At 43.4% G+C, this 20234-nt stretch overlaps 1 protein-coding gene across 1 annotated transcript in view; it reads right to left on the reverse strand.

Moving 5' to 3' along the window:
* Window positions 1-20234, reverse strand: part of ncanb (neurocan b) — a 140084-nt gene that overhangs the window by 88378 nt on the left and 31472 nt on the right. Inside the window, exons 7-8 of the mRNA XM_083766712.1 lie at window positions 18191-19096; window positions 11942-13087 (exon numbers count right to left, since the gene is read on the reverse strand). Of these exons, the coding sequence (XP_083622838.1) occupies window positions 11942-13087; window positions 18191-19096 (2052 nt within the window). The remainder of the gene's footprint in view (window positions 1-11941; window positions 13088-18190; window positions 19097-20234) is intronic.

The following is a 20234-nucleotide window of genomic DNA, read 5'->3' on the forward strand; positions in this document are numbered from 1 at the left end:
CAATGGCCACTTCTTTCCTTTCTCCAGACAGGAACATCTTATACAAATGTTCACTCAGAGTTACAGACCCACAAGGCCACACGTCAATTTGGTCCCTAACGGTCAGTCATTTAATTAGGTGGAGACGCCCAGCTGGAACCTTCTCAACCCCTGGGGGTCACCAGACCAGTGCTCTAGATTGTTACTATGCAATCCTGCATAATTATGTTGTTTATTAGGGGAACATATTGAAACCAGAAAACCAGAAAAGAGGTTTTATAATAATTATAGACATTTAGTGGATTCTCTTATGCAGACCAGAAGTCTGTCCTCTAAAAAGGGTACAGACTCAGAGTACATGCTATCAAATTTGTCGAGACACAACAGGATTTGTGGATTTGGGATTTGGGCTATATGAGAACAAAGCTATAGCTCCAACAATATAACCATCAACATCCAGGCTGGATGTTAATCTCCTACTTCTCAAATAGCCGTGTTCTTAGAGCACTGCAGAGCAGATTGAATAAAAGATGCAGCAAATCACAAACCGTGTGGGATAGACTCCTTTGGGAGAACCTTGCGTAGTGTCTTTTCTGTACAGAGCTCTCATCGTGGCGAAGCTGCGAGCTCCTGTTTGCCTTAACCTCTGTCACACTGCATAACATTCTCTCTTGTTTTTCTCCCTTTACATGCATAGGAAACCTCTCATAATACCGTCTAGTACCCATCTGCGGGCACACGCGTCGCGCAGGGAGGCACACTCGTACACACACAACCACGCACGCACACCTTTTTGACTAAGCATGACACTTGAAATTAGCTACAGTGCCAGATGCCTGAGACAGCAAAACGTAGATGATTGCCTCCCAGTGAGCACCTTGTGGGCTCGGCGTCACACCACATTAGCCTGGAGAGGAACGGAGAGCAGCAACATGCCAGACCGAGGAGGATTGCTAGAGCTGTACTCACGGTGGCCACCATCGTTCTAAATGAATTGCATTATCCAAGCTGTCGGAATGGCAACTTACTGCAGCAAAAACACACTTTATACTATTTACCGTGGCTTGTGTTTGTTCGTTTACTTACAGTTTCTTGTAAGTAACTAATGCAGGGCAAACAGGAATGAATGAGTATATCTACTGTGGTTGTGGTCGGCCGGTCATGCACACACACACACACACACACACACACACACACACACACACACACACACACACACACACACACACAGATGGGAACCCTCCTGCATGCTCCGATGCCCTCAGAAGAGGTTCTGCAGGTCTGACAGCAGCACTAACAGGAGAAGCAGCCAGAGGGTTGAAGGTCCACAGAGGCCTGTTTAATACTCAGCAGAGGTGCAGCACATCCTCCCATATCGTTTGACCTCCACAAGACGCCCCTCTGGAAAGGAAACCTCTGGTGTATTCGGGGAGACAAGACAGGAAAGGGCGCACACCAGCGTTGGTGAGGTGCTGGCCTAAGGCAGTAAATAAGTAAAAATGAGAAAAAGGCTGCACACACATAGCCACGATGCTGTATATTTATTATTATCCAACGTTTCGACCTAGGAGGTCTTCTTCATGGAATGAAGCTCGTCCTCCCTAAAACTCTTCCTTCCCCATCGTATCTTGTAACTTCTTGTAACTTGAATATGCCTTGTTCTTCAAGCATTAGCAGGCATGTTGTTACAATCAATGTGACTCCCATTCATTTATACAGTATAATCTGATCGCCTCAATCAAATTGATTTCATACTGTCACCATCCTCTAAATTCGTCCACTTCTGTTGCTTCCTGTGACTCTCCCCTCCCTGCACACACATGCTGGAGGTGTGTGTCTGACATGCTGACATGCATAGCCACCAGCATAGCATAATACCATGCATAGCATACCAGCCACCCACCCACCAGTCCACCCACTGCAGGCTGGTAACTACATGATGCGTTGTGACTGCTGCTGGATGGATGCGGTTGGTGCTCTGCTCCCTTCAACTGAGCCTGAGTGAGGAAGAGGGGGATGCAGTCACCCAGCCAGTCTGAGCCTGAGTGAGGAAGAGGGGGATGCAGTCACCCAGCCAGCCAGTCTGGCAGCCACGAAAACCCCCAGCTGTGTCCAATCCTGCTTTCCCTCGCCTCTCCTCCACAACTAGAAAAACCTCGTTTTGAATTCATACGTTTCACAGTTAACTTGGGTGGCAGGCGGCTGCTTTTTTGCCCATGTGCCAGATCCATCTGACAGACACAGGTGGACGGCAGAATGGGAATGGAGAATGGAAATGCAAGACTAATATCTCATATACACGTCTGCTATTCAAATATCTCAGAGCACACTGCATGCATAATACATAAAGAAATAGGGGTATTTCCTCAGCAAGAAAAGGCAGTTTCAGATAATAATAATTCGTACATCCACCTCATTCAGGGAGAAAAAAGGCAGCACGGATGCTCGCTGTGCTGTGACACAAAGGTGCCAGTTTGAAAAACTGCACCGCTATGTAGTTGGTCTCCCTTCTTTATCCTCCAAGGGGGACAGGGCAGCTTGATAGACAGAGTGTTGAAATAGTCTATCAGGGAAGGGAAGCAGAATGTCTCTGCATAATCCGATAGGCTCTCAATGCTCTATTCTACTGTTTTCCCATATAACACCAGGTCAGTGGCTCCTATTCACAGTGGCACGACAGGCAGGATTATGTTTCTTCTGACAACATCCTGCCTGTCAGCTCGATGTCTCTGTCCATGCCACACAGAAGAAAATAAATAAGAAAAGGGCACCTATTCACCCTCAGGGAATGCACGGCTGCACCGAAAATAACAAAAAAACAAAACAAGACTACAGGTCAAAACATAGTAAATGGCTGGATGGCTTTTAATTTAAAATGACAGGTAAAAAGTATTTTTGCACAACTGGTTTTCAGCTTGACGGATGGGTGTGTTGGTAGAGCAGACATACTGTAAATAAAACATAAGAACCTTCACACCATCTTCACTTGCTCAATAAAGAAGGCATCCTCAGGCATATGCCTGAGGATGCCTGAGGAAGGTCCATGAACATTATAATAAAAGTTAATAAAAGTGTGATTGCGAGTTCCTCTGTTTTATCTAATTTAAAATGACGGAAAGAAGAAGTAGTGACACTCATACTGTAACTTAGCGTTAGTATGTAGAATAATCCTGAGAGAAGGCGAGACATGGCCAAAGCATTTCAGGGGGGTCCCCAGCCAAAAACGTGGAGAACCCCTGCAGTAGAGGGTTGGTCGGGTTAAAGAAGCCACACAGGTATATATGGCTTTACATAATGTGTCCAAGTCAATCAATAAAGTGTCGGCTACTTAAAATAAACAGATCGCTCTCTCCCTTTCTCTCTTTTTACGACTGCTTTTAGCAGTTATAAAAAATAACTAAAAGCTAAAATGAAGTGCTTATCTGATGAATCTGACCACAAAAGCCACTTACATCTGTGAGTGCGTTCCAGACCAGCACTCACACTTGCACAGAAATACAGTACAACAGTATGTGACATTGGCAGAAACAGGCAGTGGAAAACTGGCATTAGTCTCCTAATCATAATAGCAGATAACAAACAGCCTGATGAAAAAAATCACAGGTTACAGAGGCATGCACTATTGTTTGTGAGAGACAGAAATGTTGTGTTTGGCTTCGTCTCTCGATCCTCTGTCCTATTTATAACTTAAGTCCATCATTTGAAAAATGATGAAATGCTATGGACAAATGCACTGATATTTAACTGCACTGCTACGCTGTGTGATAACAAGCAGATTGTAGGCATATTGTGAACCCACCTACATAGTAGTCCCACATCTTTACATGGAGTGCACGCAAGCACGCCCGCCCGCCCGCCCGCCCGCCCGCCCGCCCACACACACACACACACACACACACACACACACACACACACACACACACACACACACACACACACACACACACACACACACACACACACACAAATCCTCTTACAGTCAGTTAGCCTCCTGCAGAGCTCCACTATAAAATCGAGTATGATAAAAAAACATATTGTAGGGGTGGATAAAAATGATCCGGCACGCTGTTGATGTTTTCATCTGTTGTGCAATTCGTTATGTTTACTCGCCGGTTTTATCCCTCATTAAAAGAGGGAGTTGATCTTCTCTCTAGCCAAGATCAACACATGCATAATTATATCAGGGAACACAGTGAAATGCATGGCCCATTTTGTACATCTACAGTACTCCTCAGCAATGTAAAGTTATGGAAAGCTTATATCTCCAACAGTTATCTCCAAAAGACAACAAACAAGTTAAGCAACACAGGGGAATGAATTGTTCTATTCTAAAAAATAGACAGTTGTAGAATATACAGCACAAAGGGGTGCGGATGAACACTCGGAAATAGTCTCACACATTGGAGAACGCTATGCATCCAGATACATATAGAACCCTGTAGCCTAAAACATTCAATATACTACTGTTAGTTTGTCGTCAAAGTTAAACTCCTGAATTTTGGGACGCTTCTTCCAGGGGCTCAGAGGGAGGAAAGTATTCATAGCGAAAACAGCTCATTTCTCATACCTATTTTCTAGTTAGTCTATAGCAGACACTGACACTGTCATTAATCTACCATAATAAGAACTCTGGGTCAAACTATCCAGAAAATACAGCCCAGTTGTCCCTGATGGGGCTTCCTGTAGGCTGAGTAATCACTGAGTTTTGTTGTGGAAGCAAAGGAAATAAAGCATTTATATGAAACCGTAAAAATGACAGCTTGAGCAATGTTTTCAGAGGTTTTTGTTTTGTTCTGCATCAGAATGTTAAACTCAATTTTAATGGTGCATTGGCAAAAATACATAATAAAAATAATTTTATTTGACATTGTTTTTGTGAAATGGCAAGGGATGCTTTTATTCCAATTACTTTGTTCATGTTTCTATACAGAATTTAGCTGATTGAGCCAATATTAAACATTTTATTTTACGTTTGTCTGCTGTGAACTTAACAGCACTTTGGAGAGTAGTGCAATTGCCTGTCATGTTACGTCACACAGTGAGGCTCAAAAATGATTTTAAGGCTGATTTATACTTACGGTAGTTGCGCATGCAGCAAAAATGTCTGATCGGCAAGCTCACACAGCGTTGCAGCACGATGCATTGTGAACTTGTGGATCAGCTAGTTTCGGTGCACTTAGCAGCTATAGCTAGTTTCTGCTGTACTTGACTTGTCTATTGAGTTGATGTCAAGTGCTACTGTGCTTACATAGAACAAGTAAAGAGGGCACTTTAGAGCTCATTACTGATGCTCTAGAAATAAATTCATTATACTGACTGAGATCAAACCTAATAACTTGATACATGACTCAGTGGCTGAAGTATATTACACCCCACAGCATATTCCTACTGCATGGAAAAACCTACTTTATGTAGGCTCTTCAAAGTACATAATTTATATGGTACCGTATGATATAAAACATTCTAAAACAGACCACTGTTAATTATCGAGCTAGCAGTCAGTGCACACAAAAGCCACAGTGCCCGTTCCCCAGTGCACTTAATCTCGTTTTAAACACTATTGTGGCTCGACTATCCCCTAGTTAACAGGAAACAAAAACACACCCATGCTCTGGTGTGTAACGCTGTTTTATCCCACTCCACAACGGAGCCCACTGTCCCCCAAGGCCCTAGCTTTAACAAATCCCATTGGTCTAATAAGCAGCAGCCAATAGCACAGGATTAGATTCAGCAGTTAGTGGACGATATGGCAGAATTACACCAAGAAGAGGGGGGAAAAAAGAAAATGAGAGTGACGCGAGGACAAAGAAGTCAACAAAGAAGGCAGGAGAATGAGAGATGAGGCTGGATTGAAGGGAACTGCACAATAACAACCGTCCAACCCATGTGAACTCGAGGTTCATCTATTCATATTTGTTGAATTTAATTTCCCAATTGTGATTACATTTCGCTTTACCTGTATTTTTCCACAGCAGTTTCCTGTCATCATTGCTTTGGTCCACTGTGTGCTTTTCTTTTACACCATGGCCCCTTTTCCACCGGTTGGTTCCCAATGGGAACCGGTTCAGTTCTTTTTGGTTTTTAGTCCATGAGCCAGAGCTCCAAAATTGAAACGTTAATTATGAATTGAGTGGGCAAAACCATACCTATATTAGATTGTTATCACCATGAAACTTCCCCAATTGAGTACTTACACGAAGACAATGATTTATTGTATTACAAATTTTAATATGCAAATGAGGCATTATGTAGGAAAATATGCTAAATAATCGAAAATATGAAAAAGCTACTACTGTGGAAGGGTTATCATGTATTTATTTACTTGTATTGATCCTATAAACAATTTAATATAGTGTATAGTTCGTCCACAAATGTTGGACCTCTGGCTCATGGACTAAAAACCAAAAAGAACTGAACCGGTTCCCACTGGGAACCAACCGGTGGAAAAGGGGTCTATGTGTAACCAGTGGTGGAAAGTATAACTAAAGTACAATTTTGAGGTATTTGTACTTTCCAATTCCAATTTCCAATACATGCATTAACCACTTCAACCCGGATTTCGGCCAATCTTCAAGCTCACAATGCATGGCGCATTGGCGCTGCGACGTATTGTGACTGTGAGCTTGTAGATCGGCTATTTTCAAAAGATTTTTATACATTTGAAAACTTGTGAAATGGGAAGTATTTGATGCTAATACTTATTTTGTACTTTTACTCGAGTAAATTTTTAATTCCGGACTTTTATTTGTAACAGAGTATTTCTATATTACAATATTGATAATATTACTTAAGTAAAAAATGCTTTCCACCACTGTGTGTTTCTCGGTTTCCCGCCTGTTTTACCACCACATGCTTTGGTTTACATGCATTTATCTCTCAGTTTCCCGCCTGTTTTTATTATGTGACCTGCAGTCTGTTGAGAGTGCAGCTGTTAATCAAAACGTCCTTCCATGAGTTAATTAGAACGTTAGGACGTTACATTCCCATTGGACCAGATGATAATGTTGATGATACCAGCTGGGCTATTTAAAAGCCTCAAACTAAGTGAAGTGCAGCAACATGTGTGGGTGAGTTCTCAAAGACAACATATTGATAATTCACTATGATAAATTAACTACATTTGACTTGATGGTGTTTTTCAAAGAATGAATTGCTTGTTATGACAATCAGATAACAAAAAGAAAAAACATACATAGAAGATAAAACTGCTTTAATCTCACTAATAACATTAGAAAGTAGATTAATTAGAGATAGTAAAAAATGGAGAGGGACCCAATGTATTTTTTTTTAGACAAAGCAATTACTTTGTTTTCTGGTAGTCCAACATCACGTGAATGACACCAGAGTGCAGACATGTGTTCTCACTCCCAGCTCGTATTACTGGAGGTTGACAGGTCAGTAAAAGCATTTAAAACGAGCCAGGCTCGAGTCCAGGACCAGTCCATTGATTGTTACCCTCTGGAGGTCAACAGGCTCTCTAAACATTGTGGCACACCACAGAGAGACAAATAGATTGACCTGAGGAGTAATTAAAGACACAACTCAGAGAGGGACAGAAACACCTAAAGGAGAGCAAGAAGGTGAGAAGGTGAGAGGGAGACAAACAGAGAGAAAGAGAGAAAAAGAATGAGAGAAAGACAGAGAGAGAGAGAGAGAGAGAGAGAGAGAGAGAGAGAGAATGGGGGGGGCACAAGGAAAGCAGAGCACTACAAAGGTACAAGGGAGATCAATATGGTTCGATGAACAACGTCCTCTCACTGCTCAGGTCTGAGGTCTCCAACGTATACACCAGCGGTCAAACATGTATTGTACATCAATTTAAAAAACAACCCATACTACTGTATACTCTGATCCTCTCTGTCGACATGACATCTCTCGTCCTCATAAGGCTGCTACTTCTTCAAATGCTGCACTCTAATCTGGTCTGGGCCGAGCTATAGCGTTATATGTTATTGATGTACAGGAAGTCTTATCCATCTTGGGTAGCGTGAGCCAAGGCAGCTATAACTCACAGACATCCCATTTCCTGTTTACCAGCCACCATATCAGCTTGTCGTGGTAATATAAAGGTTGCACAGGCAGCCTGCATACTGTATCTGGTTCACACTCCATCTCCCCACACGGCCAGATGCCAGCACAGAGAGCCTCTCAGTAAATTTCCATGCATGGTTACCTTGTGGACAATGAGGCAGGTTGTAAACTATTCTAATGTTGTTTGGAAGAGTGTAGGACTTTTAGAAGTCTTTGTGACACCCACAAGTCAGGTGCTTTTTTTTTTCTTTTTCTTTTTTTTGTAAACTTTATTTTTACATTTCTTTTTCGTTCATACATTTTTTCATTACATTACATTACATGTAAGCAAAGTCAGGTGCTTTTAAGCTGGCAGCATACTTCAAAAGAACTCAACTGTTTTTCTTCTTGACGAAACTATAAACAAGTTCCCTGTGGACAAAATTGTTTCATACTCCATATGGCTCCATTTTGAGGTGATTAGACCCTGTCCATGATAGAGTGCCTGTGGCCTGTATCTGATTGCGTATAAAACTAAAGAAATGTTGAGCACTTTGAATTTCTGACCAATCACACATAATTGTTTGGTGTTATCTGTTCCACTAGTCTAGATGTGGAGCAACAGGAAGTGCCGATTATGTCATTTTGATCGTGACTTCGTTTTTGCTTCTCCCTGTGAATGCTTTTGTTTGTTTTTGTCTATTCCGTTTTCTATTTTATTGCTGTTTGTCATTTAGTTTATTCATTGTAAAGTGTATAATATTTATATTATATCTTTAATGCCAGGAGTAAATTCATGCAGATGAGTGTTGAGTGATGAAGGCAGAAATTTTAATTAAATGAGCTTACAGCTTCCTTTACTCTTGTACCGCTCTCTGTGAAGGATTATGACATTGTGTGTGTGTGTGTGTGTGTGTGTGTGTGTGTGTGTGTGTGTGTGTGTATGTGTGTGTATGCGTGCGTGTGTGTATGCGTGCTTGCCCACGTGCACGTGTGCGTGCATGCGACATTCGTGCGGTTAAAAGGCATTTCAGATGGAGCTATGGGGTGTGGAGGACGACATATGACACCACAGACAATGTCTGACCTTATCACCCTGATATATGACCTAATAGAACATAGGGAGCTGACACGGACGTCACAACGCAGAGGAAGGATGAAACGAAGAAAGGAAGGACAAACACAATAGATAAAAACGAGATCATACTCAATGTACTGCCCTGTGGAAGGCAGTTATTTCTGTGCAGAGGCTCAGGGGACTGATAATGACGCTGTCATTGATCACTGATTAAATGGGCTTATGAACCTTCACCAGGAAGGAGGATGTGTTCACCTCCCTCTCCCCACATATACCAAACTTCTATACCCTATACAGAATTCTCTCTCTCTCTCTCTCTCTCTCTCTCTCTCTATCTCTATCTCTCTGCAGTAACGGGCATTGCTGTAATTTTCCCAGTGCTATCACTGACAGATATAAAAGGTCATGCTTCTAATCATTCAGCAAGAGACGTGTCACTTTCAGTGTTACGTACCCAGCCAGGAGCCCCCTTGCCTACTCAATCCTCGCCTAAATACAGCTTCTTCCTTTTCATCATGAGATTAAAAAATACAACATGTTCGCAGTTCAGAGATATGAGAAAAAGGCAGCCTGCGGCAGTAATCTGTGAAGATCGGCAGTAAAAATTGAGTGATTTTCTTTCATGCAGTCACTTGTCAAGGTCAAATTTGAGACACACACGCACACGCACACACACACACACACACACACACACACACACACACACACACACACACACACACACACACACACACACACACACACACACACACACCTGGAGAAAGAATGGAAATCTGAGTTGTGTAGCAGTGGTATTTTCAACCAAATCTCAGAGGTCGATTTTGGTTGTTTGGCTTTCAAATGAGCATGAGGAAGATACACCACATGTCCACATCATATTTGTTATGGTTCCCCAGTTGCTTTCTAGCACAGTAGGAGAGAGGCTGTTCACCACCAGAAGAAATCAATGTGAACAAGCTGAGATAAAGAGCGTGCATGTGCACAGACTGCACACACACATGTGCAACAACCAATCACACACACGCACACACACACACACACACACACACACACACACACACACACACACACACACACACACACACACACACACACACACACACACACACACACACACACACACACACACACACACACACACACACACACACACACACACACACACACCTAGCCTTATGCGCATGAACAATGACTTCAGAGAAACTTAAAGAAAGAACTTGAAAAAAAAAAGTAGAATCAGACGAGATTCTGTGTTTCTGTATATTATACAGGTTTAATGTTTGTCTTTAGTTCAATGTTTGTTTAATAAATGCCATTGACAATGAATGGAAAACTTATGTAAATTTGTAACTCATTACTTCATATTGTCTCTTTATTGTTAATGGCATTTAATGTTTGTTTTGACAGTTTGTTTTACATCACCATTACATCACCTAATCAACATGAGATAGACTTTAATATATTAGCGCCCCTCACTTCACATGGGTGTGATTTTTAAGGTTACAATTAGTAAAAGATTCAGGTTGGGGTCGTGGTTAGGATTTGGCATTTCAGAGAAGGGTAGAAATTGCCTTTTTAATAAAAGAAAAATGGCTTTTCTGAAATTGAAATAGAGATGCTTCTAATAAAATATTGTCCCTTTCTGGGCATTTTATTGTACATGTTCAATCCCCAGACAATTTAGAGATTGCCAGACCACACTGTCTGGCACATGCAGAAAATGCATGGTGACTATATCTCTTACACATTTTACAATTTAAGCATTTAGCAGATGCTTTTAATCCAGAGCGATTTACAGTAAGCAAGAACAAAAACACGGTAATACATACTGTAGCCTCCCCAATCCATCGAGACAACAACAACAGTCCCATGTTGTGTTGTGTATGGTACAATATTCAGTTTGAATAGGTAGATTATCAAAAGACACTGGCACGTTCTAAGCCCCAAACTGTTTCAAAGACATGCTCCATGTAAATAACAGACAAATGGTTGTAGTTGACATTTCTTTACTGGGAATAACCCCCTTGAGATGAACCATCTCGTTTTCAAGGGGATCCAAAACCATCTCGTTTTCAAAAGGGGCAACATTTTCACCAGCACCATCAGGGAAATGCTTTAAATTCTAGGGCATCATTACATGGGCCACTACAAACAGAGTACACTTTCTTAAATGCCCATGTGGTTTAAGGTATGTTGGCCAGCCTAATTGTGTGTTTAAAATGCACGTCTCAGTCAGAACATACGTGGCTGCAGTATTGGTAAGCAAGATCCCAAGAGCCCAGTGTCCATGCATTTTATATCAGCCAGACACAGCATGGCATCTCTTAAATATCAGGGGATTGAAAATGCCCCAGACAGTGATGCAACATTAATAGACTGTTGTTACAGCACTTTCAGACTTTGTGTGTGTGTGTGTGTGTGTGTGTGTGTGTGTGTGTGTGTGTGTGTATTCTCCCTACATAATATTCAGCACGACTTAGATGTACTGTACCAGCTGGCTTTGCTTTGTTAAACGCAGATCCAATCGTTGAAAAACACCTACACAACCAAAGCGAGTCCCTAATGAGCCTTGCCAAGTTGCCAGACCTCACTGAGTGAAGCCAAGTTTGTAGCCTCGCTTTCTCGGGTGAAGGAAGAGATGCAGAACAGAAGAATGTAATGCAGACAGAGTAGGTGATGTAAAACCAGAACACAGAACTATGGAACATTTTAGATGGATTGGACTGTCTGTGATGTCAGCTGCAAGGCGGTAGGCAGTTTTGTGTCAAGATAATGGTGTTATACTGTATGTCACATTGGAACAACCATGATGTACGAATGATACAGGATGTGAAGTTAATGACAAAATTATGACCAAATGGCAGCCTACGTTACCTGATGGGTTGAGCCCGTAGCCCCAGTTGGGTATGAGGATGTCAAAGGGATTCTTGATGACTTTGTCTTTGGTGACTGGGACCTCCACCTCCTTCGTCATAGCGTCCGCCCCCCCAAAAGGCGTCCTGTGACTTCCCACTATGAAGGACTCGGCCACGGCTGACTTGGCCTCCATTTCGGTGCCACCGCCTACCAAGTTGTACGCAGGAGCATTGGTCAGCCGCGGAGGAGCCGTGGTCGTTAGAGCTTGTGCGTAGGGTGATGAGGTGGCTGAGGGGCGGAGCTGTGGGTCAACAATACTCGCTGACTTATCTGTCTCTTCCTGATCCCATGAGATGGAAACAGGTGGATCCTTGGTCGTGTCGAGGCTTGATGAACCGGCTATAGTTGCATTGGTGGTGGTGGGATCTGTTCCCTCTGTGTCTCTGGTGGTCAAAGACTGTGCTGCGGTGGTGCCAGATGCGGTGGTCAGGGGGTCCATGGGTGACTCGTGCCCCGAGGTTACCGCCCCAGGTGGCTTCCTAACAACAGGGGGGCGGCGGACATAGAGCATCTCTCCCCTGGCCTCTTCGGCGGTCCCTGGACCCCGAGGGACCTGGGGTGATGGGGTGGTGGGCTGTTCCACCAGCTGCCATTGAGACAGAGTGGTGTGCTCGGCCACAGTCACGGCCTCGTTCCAGCCCTGGGCAAGAGAGGAGTCCGTTTCAGCGTGGACCTGAACACTGCTACTGTCTACGGCGTTGGTTTTCATGGTATGTCCAAACACAGCAGGCAGGTCGCTTCCCTCCCCACTAACCTCCGACTCCCCGTCTTCCACCCACGCGTTTTTTGTGGTCGTCGCGGCTGTTTTGTCGTCGTCTCGGTCCCGCCCCTCACCGGAGTAGTTCTCTGGGTTGTCCCGTCTCAGAGCGTTGGGCAACGTCATCACTTCTAACGGCCCTCCCTTCGCCTCCATGGGCTCCCAGGTGGAACTTTTACCCACATAGGCCGCGCTTCCCGGGGAGCCCAGTTTGGAGCCTTGCATGGCCTTGACGGCCCATCTCAGATGGCTGCTGAGGACTGGGACTTCTCTAGGACCCTGAGGCATGGACATCCTGACAGTTTCAACGGATGCTGTTCTCCCATTGGGACCAGGCGCCGTGAATTCTGCAGGGAATAGAAGGAGAAAACAGTAATTAATGTGACTCACTGTGCTGTGTGTGTGTGTGTGTGTGTGTGTGTGTGTGTGTGTGTGTGTGTGTGTGTGTGTGTGTGTGTGTGTGTGTGTGTGTGTGTGCGTGTGCGATTGCATGTGCATGTGCATGTGCGCGTGCATGCATGCGTGCATGTGTGTGTGGGGGCGGATTTAATTAAAGATACATTAAATTACCAACTGAAATTTCATGCCCGGCTGTGACATTGCTCCTGAAACTCTTACAGTCATCTTATATTAGTTTAAATTAATTCAAATGGGAATTTGGGTTCCTCCGTTTGATGGCTTATAGTCATCGAAACCCAGATGTGCGTTTGCATAGCCCTTCGCGGATTTGCATGAATATGCATATATCATATAAAAAGTCATATAGTGTAAAAATTTACTTGTATCATGCTGTAGGCTAGTATTCAATGAAGGCACTCAAGGCTCAATTTTCGTCACCGCTAAACCCCTTATCCCTAAACTTCTTTGCCCTTTTTTTACTATTTTGCAAAACATTTTTGAATAGATAAAATGGCCAGTCTACAAGCTCACGTGTCAATGTACATTGGCTAGTTGAACTATTCAAAAACGTTTTAGTAAAAAAAGGGGGTAGTTTAGGGATAAGGAGTTTAGAGGTGACGAAAATGGAGCCCTCAGTCACTCCAAGTCACTCAGGCTGAAGTTACAAATGTTAAGCTGCTTTATTCAGCAGTGGTGCTGAACATTGAGCTGCTGAAGCTTATAGACATGCTTACAGTATAAAAGACGCACGCACGCACGCACACGCACGCACACGCACGCACACACGCACACAAAATAGGATATATTCAAGCCAATTTCACACTTCTGTCCCTTCTTTTCTCAATCCCCGGTATTATCCTGCTCCAAACCTCCCACTGTAATACGTTTGCATTTTGGTGAGCCTGGCCAAATGGAAAAAAATGCAAGACCCCCTTGCAAGACTGCAGGACAGCTCTATCTGTTGTGCATCCAGAATAAGCTCTGTCTAGACATGTATATTTATTAAGATGAGCGGGACAGCGTCATCAAACCTTAATATCTGCTTGCCAACTGACACTGTCAGTGTAGAGACAGTGTCAAATGTAGACTTAGTAATGCATGTTGTCTCACGGGCTGGTATGGTGTGTATATATATTTTTCCCCTAGGCCAGGTGTTGCTAAGATCATTATTGCTCGGCATGTCTGATCTTGGTTCAGATCTATGTATAGCAACAGAGAGCCATGTGTACATTTATACTGTGTACGCTACACACGGCAGCACAACACATTACCGAGGTGGAGAAAACATACACAATCATGCCACCGTGTGAAATATTAAAATGCCTGTAAATTATTCAGAAGGTTCACAGTGGACTTACGTCTAAATGCGGTTTACGAGCCTGAGGTTCATTTCCATAACAGCCATGTAGTCTGGAGTAATTGTCCTATTAATAATCTGAATCGCTAATTAACCACTTTCACTACGCACACCGATGAAAATGGGAATAATTAAATGCATTAATCTGGTTTGATCTTCCATGTAACAGCTTATATAATAAATAAATAATTAGACATAAGTTTGGATGATTTCATGCAGCTATTTAGATCTACTTTAACTCTGTTAACGGCGTTTGCTGAGTGGTGGGGTGGGGGGGATTTCACTGAGTTAATGTTGAGACTCGGTACATAATAAACTCTATTCAGATGAGCAAATTGCATAAAATCAATTATGCGACTCCATTGTGTATTTCCAATAAGAGCAGACCTGCTGTGTTGACAACCCTTTACTGGAGTAAACTGACTGAGAGAAGAGGATCCCTCGGGTAAGGCCAACAGGGTATTAGGCAGTGAGCACTGATGATTTCACAGAGTTACCTTTTTTCACTGACTAATAAGCTATAAGTATTCAATGAATAACAGCTGTAGTGCCGTTACGGAGTATAATTAATTATTATTCATGTACTTTACCTCTTATGGCTTGCTATAAATACATAAATATTTCTAAAAGTACCATTTATTTCTCATGACACTCATCACACAAAACTAAGACTAAGTATATTGACAATCGTGACGCAGTGTGACACATTGTGAGCTTGTAGATCTGCTATTTTCGGCACACACAGCCAAGTATAAATCGGGCATTATGATGTCATCACGGCCTGCCGTACATTTTAGTCGACTCAATCAACCGAAGATTTAGTGGACAAAAATTGTATGATATTTAGTTGAATAAACTAGACTAAAAGTAAAACATTTCGGATGACTACCAGTAAGACGCCTGAGGGCGATGCGCGTGCACGCATCCGCCTGGGTGACAGCAGACTGCTGGGCGACCGATGGCGCTTTGGCATGGGAGGTCAGATCAACATATGGAATGAATTCTGTAATGGCCATATATGGAGCGTGCCTTGAGTGTACAGGGTTTGATGAGGTCAGATCAACATATAGAATGTCAGAACAGGTCATATGGATATTTTAGGGACAGTGTGAGCAGTGTCTTGAGTGTACAGGGTTTGATGAGGGCCCAGGTAGGGCATGCCTGCATGGGTAGTTGCGTGCTGAAAGTAGCTACAAGACGCGTTGTGAGCTTGTATTTTCAGCAAGCATACAATGACTTGTCTTGTAGTTCTACTGGATCTCTTCTCCACTAGTCCCTCCCTAACATTTTAGTCTAGTTTTCATTTTGTTGACAAAATTATCAATACATTTAGTCTCAGTTTTAGTTTTCATCGGTGAAGAAAGGTAGTCGACGAACATTTGTCGTCATAGTTTTAAAATGAACACTGGACGAGAGAGAGACGAGGCAGAGAGAGAGCGGGAAAGAGATGTTCTCTGACACGCCGAGTGCGGTGCCAACGCTGCCTCAGCACAATATATTAAAGATGGCGGCGGTGGTGAAGTTATTACATGGCCACATGAATCATGTCACGCTCATCTACGTCGCCGAGTGTCAGGCTACAAATTCCCACCGCATTCTATCACACAGATTTAGTCCCTTGGGGTGGATGAGACCGGTGTGAAGTAGTCTTGTATTTCTTTGATGGAAGAGACCAGGTGTCAGTGATTTACATGCAATGCCTGGTGATGTTGGGACGCCGTTCCTTCCCATTTCTGTCATGTTTCCTTTCCCTGAGGTCTCCCATCATCCCGAATCAAAAAGACAACATGGCAGCATCCATTACTGGGGAGACCGCAGACTGGAGAAGCGGCCCACTACAGTGCTCAGTAAGACAGTTAATTCTGCACACTGATGCTAGTTTAAGAGGAGTAGACATCCGTGGAGGCAGCTTTCCACCAGGAGAACATTTGAATAAATAAATAAATACTATAGCCATCCTGCAGGCCTGCTCCTCCTCCTCCTCTCCCTCTTTAGCCTCCTCTACCTCCCTCGCTCCTCTCATCTGCATCTAGCCCGGTTCATCCTTGCCTCTGTGATAATTGCCACCCACCATCAGAGAGCCAGGGCCTAATTGGCGAAGACGGAGATGGACGGGAGGGCGAGCGGCGCTGCATGGCCCAACCTCTGCATTAATTGGATACGGCTGTGAATAATATATGCGGACTAAAAAGCTTATATTTTCAGCCAGCATATAATACATTAATACCTTGAGGGTAGCATTGGATTTCAGGTATACCGCCCTGCTGTATTTATTTATATTTGTAGAGCTGCTATTTACGAAGCAAGATATATTCATTCAATATTTTTTTCTCTATACTCCTCCCTGTGAGAGTCAATAATATCTAGCTCCAATATGGTGTGACCTTTGCATAAGTAAGTGTTTCTAAAACATTTTAATGTGAAAGACTTTGCTATGAACTTGGCTACAGATCGCCATCCTAAAAGGTTTTGTGGCAAGGACCCCCATTTTTTACAACTACTTTTTTAAATAGCAGATCTACAGGCCCACAATGCATCACATTGTGGAACCACCCCAAGGACCCCTGGGGATCCCCGGACCCCACTTTGAGAACCACTGGCCTTACAGTACGTTTTAACAGCGGGCGAGCATCGGCCGACACATCGCTCAATCACCCAGTATCGCCCGAAAATATTAATTATTTGTATCTTTTCGGGCAACGTTGCTCCGCCCACTTTTCGACCATCGCCTGTTCGCCTGCTATCGCCGGTAGTCGCCGGGTCCCATGGACAAATAATGCTGTCGCCCGCTGTTAAAACGTACTGTAAGTTACAGGTATGTCCGTGGAAGTGAAAACTGCCTGCTCTGCCGCCCTCCTGTTTGAAGTCACAGAGATTTCAAAGCTAAGAAAGCCATGCACGCACGCACGCACGTACGCACGTACGCATGCACGGAATTCTCCTTTAAGGATAGCTTGTAGCTAATGGTAGTTTAAATTAATATGAATACTGTACAGTTTTATTTTTATCATGCATATTAATTTATACAGGTGATGAGACCATATGCTGTGCAGTTATCTGAGAAATGAGAATATTGCATACACACACCCTCTGGTGAGTCAGAAACGAGTATTCTCTATGGCCATGGAATACATTTGCATGATACCATTTTAATTAAATTTACAGGTACATGTATTTCAATGTACCCTGAGAATATAGTTACGCATAGTAAAGGGAAAATAGAGGAAGTGGAATTGAGGCAAAGACAGGCCATCTAAAAAGTGTGATGTAAGTTCCATCTCTCCATTTACTGGTGAAGTACAGAACTGAGATAGCGTCCATTTGGAATGGAACATCTCGTCTTTTCAATTTGCTTTCCCTGTAAAATACTGCACTTTCAATTTCACCCCACACCAGGTGTTGCTATTAAAGTTCAGGTAATATTTCTTAGTGAATGTAACATGGAATGAAAAATAATTTAAAGGAAAATGTGATGAAATGTGGAGGTAGGATACATACTGTACACGTATACATTCAGTTTATGAACACATGCGCATCTGTGTGCATACACTGAGGATTTCACAGTGTATAGATTGGGGTCCCACTGCCCAGTGATTAAAAAAAATCGAATGGGGGTCCCCATTAGATGGCTGGGAATCAAAGCTGTTGGATACATACACATAGCCACATAGTCAGAGTCCTGAAGGGATCTTACCATTAGTAGAAGATTGAGGGATGGTTGGGGTCATGCCGGCTTCTTTTCCAGCTGGATGTGTCATGGCCGTTCTGTACCCTGTTGTCTGGATGGCTGGCAGTAATGGGACCAACGGCATCAGTTCTCCCTCCTGCTCAGACAGACCTTCCCCTGGACGCTGGACTGTATTTGCAGGAGACTTGAACGAGGAAGCGTCGCTTCTGTGGTCCATAATAGTGTTGTCCATGCTGCCCGTGTTCCCTCCTGCGTTCAATACGTTAAGCTGCCCTTTAGGTGACCCGCTTAGCGGCTGGTCGTCTCCTCCTTTTCCCTCGGGCATGGGGACATCTGTGGACGTGGGCCCGACGGGTCGCTCTTCATCTTCCATGGCTCCAGTCCAGTACTTGAAGGGCCTCATCAGCGTGTTGACGAATCCTTCCAGAACGGTGTTACCGGCCTGAGGCCCGGGGGTGGAAGGGCTTACGGAGGACGATGCGAAGGGGTCAGAAGAAACATATTCTTCTTCTTCTTCATGTGCAGAACCTCCCTGCAGGCCCTCCAGGCCTTCAAGGGCAGACAGAGTGTTGCCGCCGCTCTTCGGGACCCCCGAGCCGAGCTCCTGGCCGGGTGCTTTGGTCCCAGGCACCGCCTGCTGGGTCTTACCCCAGCCACGGGAGCTCTCGTCCAGGCGCAGATGGAGGATCACATGCTCCTCGGAGATCTCGGAGGAGTCGTTAATGGCGGCGATGGAGCGGACTCCCTCCTGGTCCAGGTTGACCAGTCCGGTCCAGGTGGAGAGCTCAGAGTTGGGGGCGTTCCGCTGGGCCTCGGTGAACGATGGGCTGGCCTGATGTGCTGCAGGGTCTGTGTCTGTGGTCTGGAACAGGTCCCGTGCCTCAGCAGCCTGGACCCCGGCTGCTTGGTTGTCTGGAACACAAAACGTACGTGGTCACATCTTACTAGCAGCACCTTTACTGTGTAGACCACTGTTTCCCTAAACGCTGCATGGGTCGGGACGCATTTGTGGGGCGCGTACACATCTTTATGAGTCCCTTTATTTTTTGTTTACTACATTTTATTTTTAATTAATTATTATTATTATCAAAATTCAATACATTTTTCAGTAATTTCATGAAGAAATCAAAGAAATTCCATAAATTATAAAACACACAGAAGTAGTGAAAAGAGACAATCTATAAGCGATGCGTTGTGAGCTTGTAGATCTGCTTTTTTCATTAGTTTGGGTCACGGGCAAACGTCTCATTTCTTTTTCGGACCTTGAACTAAAAAGTTTGGGAACCACTGGTGTAGACCACAGTACCTTAATTGTTACGTTTATTTTTAAACTTATAAGACACACCACACACAGCAAAATCCTGGGTGCGACTTTAACTAAAAGGGATTTTATTGTGCAGCACCGAGCCACTCTTTATTACTGTTGCTCTCCAGCTGCTGGCATGGTTTGAGGTTTATATTATTGCAGCAGCAATAGAGTGCTACAGTTTGTTCATAGTGGGTTCGTCAGCTTTTTTTTTTACTATAGTAGGGTTTTTTGATTTGTGCAGAAAATGAGGTCTGCGGTATAAAAAACTAAAAGCCTACCACGTCTGAATGACAGACATTGTGCTTAAAATGTACTGTAAATTCTACAAACTGTTAATAAATATTTCAATCAATCAATCAAAAACATGCACATGACAATCTTCATGCCAGTAAAATGCTACTGCTACTATCCAATTTGAACGTGTTGGCACCAAATCAATTATATTAAACAAAACTAAAACACAACTTCATTCCACATCACTGGTTCAAAGACGTTATGTTGTTTTAAATATTAGTTTAGCTGCAGATAAGAACACAACAACATAGTTATACAGCAAAGATATGACTCACCTATCAGTCATGCTTTCAGTATGCACTGCTTGGTGCATATACTCATGCTGTTCTTGATTATTTATATACTGACTAAATTATGTAGATTATTCTCTTGTTTTTTCTTCGTGTAGTGTGCTTACATGCAGTTTTTATGAGCTGATATTAAAAAGTCATCCCTAGAAATACCATT

The sequence above is a fragment of the Protomyctophum parallelum genome, assembly GCF_964188405.1.
Source record: "Protomyctophum parallelum genome assembly, chromosome: 6".
In the NCBI taxonomy this organism is placed as follows: domain Eukaryota; kingdom Metazoa; phylum Chordata; class Actinopteri; order Myctophiformes; family Myctophidae; genus Protomyctophum; species Protomyctophum parallelum.